Source organism: Cupressus sempervirens, chromosome 3, assembly GCF_028749045.1.
Source record: "Cupressus sempervirens isolate cs-2001-9-10 chromosome 3, ASM2874904v1, whole genome shotgun sequence".
NCBI lineage: Eukaryota > Viridiplantae > Streptophyta > Pinopsida > Cupressales > Cupressaceae > Cupressus > Cupressus sempervirens.
In genome coordinates, this window is record NC_143120.1 from 799,204,289 (window position 1) to 799,216,471 (window position 12,183).

Sequence of the window (12,183 nt, forward strand, 5' to 3'; positions counted from 1 at the left end):
CGATGGATTCACCATGATTATATCTTGCAAATCAGGAAGGAAGAGTCAACCAAATGCTGCCCTGTACCTTTCTACTACAAAATATTTATATGGGCAACCCTTGTTGGCATAAAAAGAATCTCAACACTAGAGGGTTTTGGACTCAATGCAAAGGCAAGAAGGTGTAGTGGCGCAGTCATTGTGTTAGTCTTTCCTCAAATATTTGTTTTGAATCAGTGTTCACATCTAGGTGCTAGGAATATTGGGATGCATAAAGTATTGAGCTAATAGGTTTTTTGGGATGCATATAATATTTCTTAGGTTTATTAAATTTTTAAACAATGTATTATAAGAGTGGTACAAATGTTGAGTCTTTAATCAACTTAAAACTTAGAACAACTCAACATAATAAGGAAAGTAGTTCAGTTGGTTTCCTATAAAATAGGATATGGAATCTTATATATATGTATTATATATTTGAATGAAATATGATGAAGTATGTATTATTTGTGTTGAATCATTTGCAGCTTCATTTGTCTCTGCCCATATTTCTAATATGGTATCAGAGCCAGGCAAGATTTAAATGAAAGGAAAGAGGCATTGCATGGGGAAGACATTGGGAGATATTATTGGGATGCCAAGAATACATGATCAAATTATAAAATTGTAAAAGTTCAAACTAATGCAGTTAGCTTCAATTGTTTTATTTTGAAAATGATTTAAAAATGCCACAAATACACAATCAAATTATAAAATTGTAAAATTTCAAACTATTGCAGTTATCTTCAATTGTTTTATTTTGAAAATGATTTAAAAATGCCTTGTGACATGTTGATGCAGTGAGGATCTGAGGGTACCCCTACTGGAGGTAATCTGGATCCTTGCAAATGAACACACAGCAGAAACACAACAACAATGCAAGATCTGATACCAATTCTCAAGACTTTATTCATTAAATAGCTGTTTACATGCAATATGCCTGGCTGTGAAGCCTTCTGGGTTAGGGCCAAATACAAAAAAAAAAAACAATTACAAAAATAGTTCTACAAGATCCCTCAAGAACCAACTCAATCCTAATCCCAGCTAGTCTAGATCCACACTCTGGTAGAAAACCCCAAGGAAATCTCAACTTGTGCTCGTAAGCCCACCAAGCAATCTCTTAGTTTTGCCAAGCCTCAGCTACTAGCCGTTCTCAAAATTCACTCCTACACTTCATCCTCTTTTCCAAGCTGAAAGACTCTACCATATATAACTTAAGACTCCACAAAACACTACTACTTATACCCAACTAAGCCACAAGTCGGCCTAGCCCATTACAAATTAAAATAAACCCTTATATTAAATATTTGCATAAGCCACAAGTCGGCCAAGTCAGCCCATAGACAACTCGAGCACCATAGAGACCAAGACCAAACCAAGTGTCAGAGAAACCATGCCGAGTGTAGCATCTCCACAAGCATAACCGAGCTCCCTTCATTGACCAAGCCAACTCAGGCAACACTACTACCGAGTCCCAGTGCAAACTGAGCCACAGTATACGCTGATTGCCACCTTCATGGACAAAGCCCCTTCACAGACTGAGCTACTTGGTTAACACTGCAACCGGCATCACCGAGCTCCCAGTGCATGCCAAGTGCCTTTGATGACCGAGTACCTCCTTATTTGATTGAGTCCTCCAACTCCAAGGTCAAACCACACCATCCTGCAGGATTGCCAGCAAGCCTAGGATGCTCCTGCATCACATGTGGTGGCTGGTGATGAACATTTGGATATCCTCAGCCTCTGCATGGAACTCTATGATCCAATCAATTTTATTCCCAATTTTTTGTAGCATAAGATTGAGAGCGGAGGTCACAAGGTGTCTCAAAGATGTACCAATGTTATTCCTCAACAGACAATCCAACTACTCCATAATTTTTTTCGTTCTCTGTTATGACTTGAATAATGCTATAGAGCCCCACTTCTTCAATGGCTGTGATGAGAATATTAGCACTAAAGTAACCATTTTCGCTTGCCTTTCACTATCCATGACTCACAAAAAGATTGCCTTTCTAGGGCACACATTTATAACATTGACAAATGTTTTACTTTTAACATCTTTCCACCCATCCAAAACAATGGACACGCTTTTCTTAACCTGTGAACTGCTTAAGGTCCTCAATAAATTTTCTCTGAGCTTGACTTCTTTTTCCAGTAAGGTGCCACACACCTCCTCATGATCCAGACCCTTGTATCCTTATGGAGCCTTGTTAATTTTTTTCACAATCTCTTGCTAGTAGTGATTGCACAACATCAAAAGCTATTCCATTTGCATAAATTCATCGTGCTGTGTGCTAATTGGCAATGTTCCAAGTCTTAATTTAAAATATAATTTCTGAAGGCTCCTTAAAATTCTGAAGTTTCGTCTGGAAAACATATAACTCTATTTGAACTCTAATTACAATATACAATAAAAAATAAAAGTAAAAAATAAATAAATAGAAGGTAATACTTTAAAAAGTATAAAATATTCTTTATAATTTATATAAAACACATCAATTGCATGGAAAGAAGTCTAAATAAATTAATGTCATAGTTAACTACGCCTATTGGCATGCATAAAAAATGATCAATAATGTCAACTGCAGATTGGGCTTTTAATTGACATTAATAATCATTGACAGTTTGACTCCTCAAAGTTAAGGAAAATGCTTTAAAAAAGGCTAAAATTTATGTCCACACTTCAACAGCAACAGTTGAGAACTATAACTATCAATGGAAACAGACAGTCAAAATTTAACAGCAACAATTGAAGACTGTAATTGCTGCTTGGAAATGGCCACCTGTGACAGGACAATGCATTCCGGCTGCCAAAATGCAAAATTGACATCTTTCATAACGTTTCTGGTAACATAGTTTGTAATCTCACTTTGCATGCACAAGCATTTCCAGAGACAGATTTTTGTGTGCAATGGTCCACATATATTTAGCGATTTGAATACTTAAGACACACCCTTCCCAAAGGTGTTGTGTGTATGCCCATTGTTAAAAGCATTGATAAGTGGCCAGTTGAGTAGAACATTAGTTGGTCTTCTTGGAATTGATTATTTTGCTTGACAGCACTAATTTATCATCTTTTACTTCATTATCTTATGGCATTCAAGTATGGGCTTTTAGGAAAAAAAAACCCTGTAAATTACAGGTTTCTTTTCCAGAAACTCTAACAATCTATTGAACTGTCAAAATGTTACTGCATTTCCTGACGATAGGTTATTTCTCTAATAATCATTGGTACAGTTAGAGCTGATATGTTTTAAGATAGAATTTGTAAGTTCGACTAGAAGCATAATTCTTGACAAAGTCTTATATCTTATTCATCCTATGTAACAATTAGGAAGAGACAAACGTGTATTACTATTCACTATTCAAAGTTTGCTAGTCCTGTATGATGATTAAAATATTGGACAAATAACAGGCAAAGTTAGATTGAATATCCTCAGATGTGTTTGTGTTCTTATTGTTTAATGGAAATGCCGATTTCTTAGACGATGAGGCTCTGTGAAATGTCAGATAATTATAATTTATATTTGTTCTCTGTGATTTGTTTTGTAGTTGCCTTCGCTGATAGATGATGAGCCTCCAAGTGATCGATATGGCAGATATCCAGGCAGGGGTTCAAGCAATCGAGGATATAGAGGTGGGAGAGAGAGAGATGGGAGAGGCAGAAATGATAGCAGGAGTTCTAACAGCTGGGGTAAGAGAAGTCATGAAGCTGATGACTTGTCTGGAGATCGGAGATCTCAACGACGCTCTGCTGATGACAGTGTATGGCCCAGAACAGCTCGAAACCCAAGCAGAGGATTCTCAATGGGAGCTGGTAACAGGTGTGCTCTTTTTCATGTTAGAGTTTTCTCAATTGTAATTTGATTGGATGGTTATATGCATCATTAGAGTCCTCAAGCACCTCCTTGTACATATTTCTCTTGAAGATCAATATTAAGTAAAAATAAATAAATTATGAATTTCAATTCTAAAAGAACTTGAGCCCATGTTGATTTCGGTTGACTTTGTCTTATAGAAGCTCAATATTTGATTTGAGAAAGTAAAATGTGAACCTCAATTTTAGAACTTATGGCTATGAATCTGAACATTAAAAGAGCTTAATTATATGTTGATTTCAGATGATTTAATATTATAATATGCATATTTCTCTTGAAGGTCAATATTAGAATTCGCAAAAGTGAAATGTGAATTTCAATTTTTTATAATAACTTATGGAATTGTTGATTTCAGGTGACAGTCTAATAATATGCAACTCTAGAAAACTAATATCTATTAGATAATTGTAATGGGCACTTTGGAAATGCCCAAGGACTAAACCAATTGCTGACAGCGATTTTAATGTCTTTGCATAGATTTCAATCCACATAACATGAACAAGAAGGAATTTGTGCAAATTGAAGATTGAACCGCTGCTGAAATAATATTAGTTCTCAAATGATAAAATCAAATACATAGTAATGTATTTCAAAGGCCAAACCCCAAGGGAATGACATTTAGAATGTTACAAGAGAGTATTAACGTCCTCTAATGCCAAGAAAAGATATGTGAGTCACACATCCAAGTTCTTATCAAATGTCATTCACAAAATCCCATCCTCAACGATGACTCTCCCACCTCTATTTATACTTTTCCTACACCCTTCTAGAAGAGAATCAAATATTAATTAATTGCAAGTACTAGAAGCTCCCCCCCTTCCAATAATTAATGCACTCTCTAGAAACTCCTCCTTTGCAATACAATAATTAATTGTGTCTCTAGAAAATTAAATTACTAGAGGTTACCCCCTTTTCAATAATTAATACACACTCTAGAAGCTTCTCCCTTGTAATTAAATTAACTATATATAGAGTCACCTTTTAATTTTTAATTTATCTAATGGCTTTATAGGAAATTAATTTAATTGCTAAAGTGGGGACATTACAGTCAGCCCTCCTTGAAATTGCTTGTCCTCAAGCAATTCAGCAACACAATAAATTCCCGCCTCCACCTGGATCCCAAATGAAGTAGTAGGTGACATCCCTGTGGACACTAAACCAACTGCAAACCAGCATCATCAAGACCAACCACATGTCCTGTAGCCTAGCACCCAAAACTTGTGCTGATGATGTAGAGGTTAGAATGTCACCAGAAGGTAACTCTTTAGAAGATCTTTGTAACCTTTTCTTCTTTGTATCCACCCACATAATATATATTGGACTAGAATCGCCATCATCACCAACATGCATTGAAGAAGATGTAATGACGAGTGAACCATATGCACTCATGCTAATTGTATCAATAACAGGTATATCCGCATCGAAATATGTGGACATAGGAACAACACTAACTGCTACAACAGAAAACTTAACCAAATCTGTAGTTGATGAAAACTCATAATCAACATGTGCACCATCATTAGAACACACATCAACCACTACATGCATACTGCTAAACTCCTCATCAGATGTTTCAACTAACACAGAAGTGGCTGCTGATATGACAACATCCTCCCATTCTCCTAATCCCACTATTGCTACATTGCCATCCCCTGACAAAGCTTCATATGTGGACTCTTGACTTTGCACACATGACTCAACACCAAATTGTGAATCAATAATACTAGAGCATAAACCCACATCTATTGACTCTGTTGAAACACCCACATCACCAACATCGTAGTTGGGTGGTTCTATATGTGTCTCAATCTCATTTGAGGAATCAACTATCTCCTGCACTGGAGCAACATATAAATCATCAATATTGATGCCCATCTGTCTAGCCATAAGCTGCAACATCATATCCATTCGCCTATTCTGCTCCTGTTGCATATGCTGCCCCCCTCTAATGTACCTAGTAACCATTTGAGCATTTTGTCAAACATTTTCCCCTCTATCCGGTTGTTCCAAATTCCCTATAAGACCTCCACAGGATGGCAAAACTAATAGCTCTAATACCACTGTAATGGGCAGCTCTGGAAATGCCCAAGAACTAAACCAACTGCTGAAATAATAATAGTTCTCAAAATGATAAAATCAATACATAGCAATGTATTCCAAAGGCCAAACCCCAAGGGAATGATGTCTAGAATGTTACAAGAGAGGATGAACGTCCTCTAATGCCAAGAAAGATATGTGACTCACACATCCAAGCTCTTATCAAATGCAATTCACAATCATTCGATGCTCAACAATGAGACTCTCACCCCTATTTATCCTTTTCCTTCACCCTTCTAGGAGCTAAAACATTAATTAATTGCAAGTACTAGACGCTTATCCCTTCCAATAATTAATGCACTCTCTAGAAACTCCTCCCTTGCAATACAATAATTAATTGTGCTTCTAGAAAATTAAATTACTAGAGGCGTCCCCCTTTCCAATAATTAATACTCTAGAAGCTTCTCCCTTGTAATACAATAATTAATTAAATTAATTAAATATAAAGTCACCTTTTAATTTATAATTTATTTAATGACTTTATAGAAAATTAATTTAATTTCCTCCTATGCTCCATTTAGCCTTTGGAGAATGTGAAGGCTAAAAACTCCACTTAGTTGCTAAAAAGATGGGGACATTACAGTCCACCCTCCTTGAAATTGCTTGTCCTCAAGCAATCCAACAACACAATGAACTCCAACCTCCCCCTGGATCTCAAATGTAGTAGTATGTGACATCTCTGTGGACATTAAGCCAATTGCAAACCAGCATCATCAGGACCAACCATATGTCCTGCAGCCTAGCACCCAAGACTTGTGCTGATGATGTAGAAGTCAGAATATCACCAGAAGGAAACTCTGTAGAAGATTGATGAAAACTCTTCTTCCCTGTATTCACCCACATAATAGATATTGGACTGGAATCTTGATCATCACCATCATGCATTGAAAAAGATGTAGCTACAGGCCAACCATATGCACTCATGTCAACTATATCAACAATAGGTGTAACCAAATCAAAATATACAGACATAGGAACATCACTAACTTCTGCAACAGCAAACTGAATTGAATCTGTAGTTGATGAGAATTCATAATCATCAACTGTGCGCCATCATTAGAACACATATCAACAACTGCATGCATACTGCTAAACTCCTCATTGGACGGTTCCACTGACACAAAAGTGGCTACTAATATGATAGTTTCCTCGCATTCTCCTAATCCAACTATTGCTGCATTGCCATCCCCTGACAAGGCCTCATATGTGGACTCCTGACTATCACCAACATCATAGCTGGGTGGCTCTATACATGTCTCTATCCCACCTGAGGAATCAACTACCCCTTGCATTGGAGCAACACCATGAGATCTCACATACAAATCTTCAATATTGATGACCATTTGTCTAGCCATAAGTTGCAACATCATATCCATTTGCCTATTCTGCTTCTGTGGCAAATGCTGCCTCACCTCTAATGTACCTAGTAACTGTTTGAGCATTTTGTCAAACACTTTTCCTCTATTCAGTTGTTCCAAATTTTCTATAAGACCTCCACAGGATGGCAAGACTTATAGCTCTGATACCACTGTAATGGGCACCTTGGAAATGCCCAAGAACTAAACCAATTGCTAACAGTGATTTTAATGTCTTTGCATAGATTTCAATACACATAACATGAACAAGAAGGAATTTGTGCAAATTGAAGATTGAACTGCTGTTGAAATAATATTAGTTCTCAAATGATAAAATCAAATACATAGTAATGTATTCCAAAGGCCAAACCTCAAGAGAATGACGTCTAGAATGTTACAAGAGAGGATGAACGTCCTCTAATGCCAAGAAAAGATATGTGAGTCACACATCCAAGTTCTTATCAAATGTCATTCACAAAATCCCATCCTCAACAATGACTCTCCCACCTCTATTTATTCTTTTCGTACACCCTTCTAGAGGGGAATCAAATATTAATTAATTGCAAGTACTAGAAGCTCCCGCCTTCCAATAGTTAATGCACTCTCTAGAAACTCGTCCCTTGCAATACAATAATTAATTGTGTCTCTAGAAAATTAAATTACTAGAGGTTTCTCCCTTTTCAATAATTAATACACACTCTAGAAGCTTCTCCTTTGTAATTAAATTAATTTAATTTTTAATTTTAAATTTATTTAATGACTTTATAGGAATTTAATTTAACTGCTAAAGTGGGGACATTACAAATTCTGTAATGGGCACCCTAGAAATGCCCAAAAAAATGAACCAACTGCTGAGAGCGATTTTAATGTCTTTGCATAGGTGTCAATCCACATAACATGAGCAAGAAGGAATTTATGCAAATTGAAGATTGAACCGTTGTTGAAATAATATTAGTTTTTAAAATGATAAAATCAAATACATAACAATGTATTCCAAAGGCCAAACTCCAAGGGAATGACGTCTAAAATGTTACAAGAGAGGATGAATTTCCTCTAATGCCAAGACCAAATCTCTAACTCACACCTCCAAGCTTTTATCAAATGCAATTCACAATCATCCGATGCTTAACAATGACTCTCCCACCTCTATATATACTTTTCCTACACCCTTCTAGAAAGAAATCAAATATTAATTAATTGCAAGTATTAGAAGCTTCCCCCTTCCAATAATTAATGCACTCTCTAGAAACTCCTCCCTTGCAATACAATAATTAATTGTGCTTCTAGAAAATTAAATTACTAGAGGCTTCCACCTTTCCAATAATTAATACACACTCTAGAAGCTTCTCCCTTGTAATACAATAATTAATTAAATTAATTAAATATAAAATCACCTTTTAATTTTTAATTTATTTAATGAATTCATAAAAAATTAATTTAATTGCTAAAGTGGGGACATTACAATCCGGCCTCCTTGAAATTGCTTGTCCTCAAGCAATCCAACAACACAATGAACTCCAACTTCCACCTGGATCCCAATTGAAGTAAGATGTGACATTCGTGTGGATATTAAACCAACTGCAAACTAGCATCATCAGGACGAACCATATGTCCTGCAGCCTAGCACCCAAAACTTGTGCTGATGATGTAGAAGTCAGAATGTCACCAGAAGGCGGCTCCATAGAAGATCTATGAAATCTCTTCTTCTCAACTACTGCAACACAAAATTGAATCTTTATAGATGGTGAAAATTGAGCCCAACTCTACTTAGGTGAGTGATCAACATCAACCTCAAACATTAGATTGTCATAAGATAATATTGCATCCATGTTGAACATAGTACTTTCCCAGAAGTGAATATCAACACTTTGTTGATCGATAGTATAATATGACTCTGTCACTATATCACACACCTCATTAGCAGTAACAAATGTACTATCCTCAGAGCACACATCTACAACGGCATGCATACTGCTAAACTCCTTGTTGGATGGTTCAACTGACACAGAAGTGGTTGCTGATATAACAGTATCCTCGCATTTTCCTAATTCCACTATTGTTGCATCACCATCCCCTGACAAAGCTTTATATGTGGACTCCTGACTCTGCATACATGACTCAACACTAGATTGCGAATCAATAATACTAGAGTGTAAACCCACATCTATTGACTCCGCTGAAATGCCCACATCACCAACATAATAGCTATGTGGCTCTATACGTGTCTCAATCCCATCTGAGGAATCAACTACCTCTTGCATTGGAGCAACATATAAATCATCAATATTGATGCCCATTTGTCTAGCCATAAGCTGCAACATCATATCCATTCACTTATTCTGCTTTTGTTGCATACATTGCCCCTCTTCTAATGTACCTAGTAACCGTTTGAGCATTTTGTCAAACATTTTCCCCTATTTGGTTGTTCCAAATTCCCTATAAGGCCTCCACAGGATGACAGGATTTATAGCTTTGATACCACCGTAATGGGCACCTTGGAAATGCCCAAAAAAACTAAACCAACTGCTGAGAGCGATTTTAATGTCTTTGCATAGGTTTCAATCCACATAACATGAGCAAGAAGGAATTTATGCAAATTGAAAATTGAACCGCTGCTGAAATAATATTAGTTCTCAAAATGATAAAATTAAATACGCAACAATGTATTCCAAAGGCCAAACCCCAAGGAATGATGTCTAGAATGTTACAAGAGAGGATGAACGTCCTCTAATGCCAAGACCAAATCTCTAACTCACACCTCCAAGCTTTTATCAAGTGCAATTTACAATCATCCGATGCTCAACAATGACTCTCCCACCTCTATTTATACTTTTCCTACACCTTTCTAGAAGGAAATCAAATATTAATTCAATGCAAGTATTAGAAGCTTCCCCCTTCCAATAATTAATGCACTCTCTAGAAACTCCTCTCTTGCAATACAATAATTAATTGTGCTTTTAGAAAATTAAATTACTAGAGGCTTCCACCTTTCTAATAATTAATACACTCTAGAAGCTTCTCCTTTGTAATACAATAATTAATTAAATTAATTAAGTATAAAGTCACCTTTTAATTTTTAATTTGTTTAATGACTTTATAAGAAATTAATTTAATTGCTAAAATTTGTTTAATGACTTTATAAGAAATTAATTTAATTGCTAAAGTGGGGACATTGTGATTCGTAATAAATGTTCTCTAATTGTGATTTTTTATAACTTCGTTTATATGTTTGCGGAATTTGTAAAAGGCTAATAGATAATTATAGAAGCCAATAAGTTTTATCTATATGATGGATGCTGATAGCTGTTACAGCTGTTTTATTATTATATAATATATATTGGCATTTTCAACCTTGTCCTTTTGCAAATGCTCAATGCCAATTGCTTCAAGAATGGCAATTGGTTCTTCATATACATGCTGCCACATCTATATTGATTTTGAATTGAATGACTGCAGGAATTTTAGTGGGACCTGCTTTGTTTGTGGTCAGCCTGGTCACAGAGCAGCAGATTGTCCATCCCAATAGATGCATCGAGTGGCTCTATCCTGTCATTTTCGACTTGTAAACTTTTCACGAGTTCTGTAGATGCCTATGCCTCAAGCATTGCTATATTATGTTTTCAATGGAGCTGTCGATGATTAACTGTAAAGTGTACAGGTTTTGTCAAAACTTGGATTTTGCTCCACTGAAAGCAATGTGGGTGATAGTCTACCATCATTATATATTTTAAAGGGAGTAATGATGGGCCATTATGTTAGAAAAAGCCTTGAATTACAGTGCAAATCGAGAATATTGATTAAGAACTAGCTAGAAGAAGAATATGGAATGAGAACCAACAGCTAATTTTAATGGAAGGTTGAATTCATGCTCACCTATATTTTGTCACCCAGATTTGTTGATTGTGGCATTTTAATTATATTCCAATCTTGGACTGATACAATTGCTAACATTCAATCTTATTTTTAAAATTTTAAATGTTACTGATATTTTTTTTGAAAACTTGGATTTTGAAGACGAAAGCTTGATATATTTTCTTAGATGGCTTGAAAGTTCAGTTCAACTCTCGAGAGAGAGTTGGAAGTGCATCTATCTTCAGATTGTCACAATTTACCTGGAACGCATTCATTCTGAAGCTACTCTGGCCAATCATATTAATAAATTTTTACTCCGCCATTCTATGTTCCATGTTTTCTGGTATGACAAAATTGTTGAAGTACTGACAAATGTCCAGTCATTTTCACTTAAATCATGCTCACATGAATCACATGCCATATTTGCTGTCTAAAGTAAGAATCCTTCAACAGTAAGGATTCTTATCCTCTGATTAGCCAGTAAACCATACATCTCTATTTGGAACGTACTGGACTTTCTGAAAATAATAGTAGCGGTATAGGAGGTTAGAATATGAATATGGAGGAGTTTTGAAGGACCTCGTGACCAGCTTTGAATCTCAGCTTTTCACGTCCGAGTGAAAATTTACTGTACAATTATCTACATTGGCTGGTGCCTGAAATCGTGTGATTCTTTTGCCTTCTACATGTGAAGGGAGACGAAACTCTTTACCTTTAGATGAACATACTTCTAAAGCCTTCTAAATAAGACCTGGGGAAAGCCAATTGACCTTCATTATTCATAATTCTCTCTTTGAATACCCCTTTCTCATTTTATGTATTTAGTAATACTAATATTTTTGAAGCATTCGTACCCTTGTGAAAAGCTTATTTTGCTTGCTGCTTGTCTCCTTCAAGGCTACTTCTAAGTGACAGAAACAGAAGACCGTTATTTCAGAACATGTAAGTTATCTCTCACGTGTCATGAGCTTACTACCAAACCC

At 36.0% G+C, this 12,183-nt stretch overlaps 1 protein-coding gene across 1 annotated transcript in view; it reads left to right on the forward strand.

The window, feature by feature from the left end:
• EMB1138 (DEAD box RNA helicase (RH3)) overlaps positions 1-11,222 on the forward strand; it is a 49,245-nt gene extending 38,023 nt beyond the window's left edge. Inside the window, exons 10-11 of the mRNA XM_089821958.1 lie at positions 3,571-3,842; positions 10,805-11,222. Coding sequence (XP_089678084.1) covers positions 3,571-3,842; positions 10,805-10,874 — 342 coding nt within the window. The 3' untranslated portion in view covers positions 10,875-11,222. The remainder of the gene's footprint in view (positions 1-3,570; positions 3,843-10,804) is intronic.
• Positions 11,223-12,183: the final 961 nt, after the last annotated feature.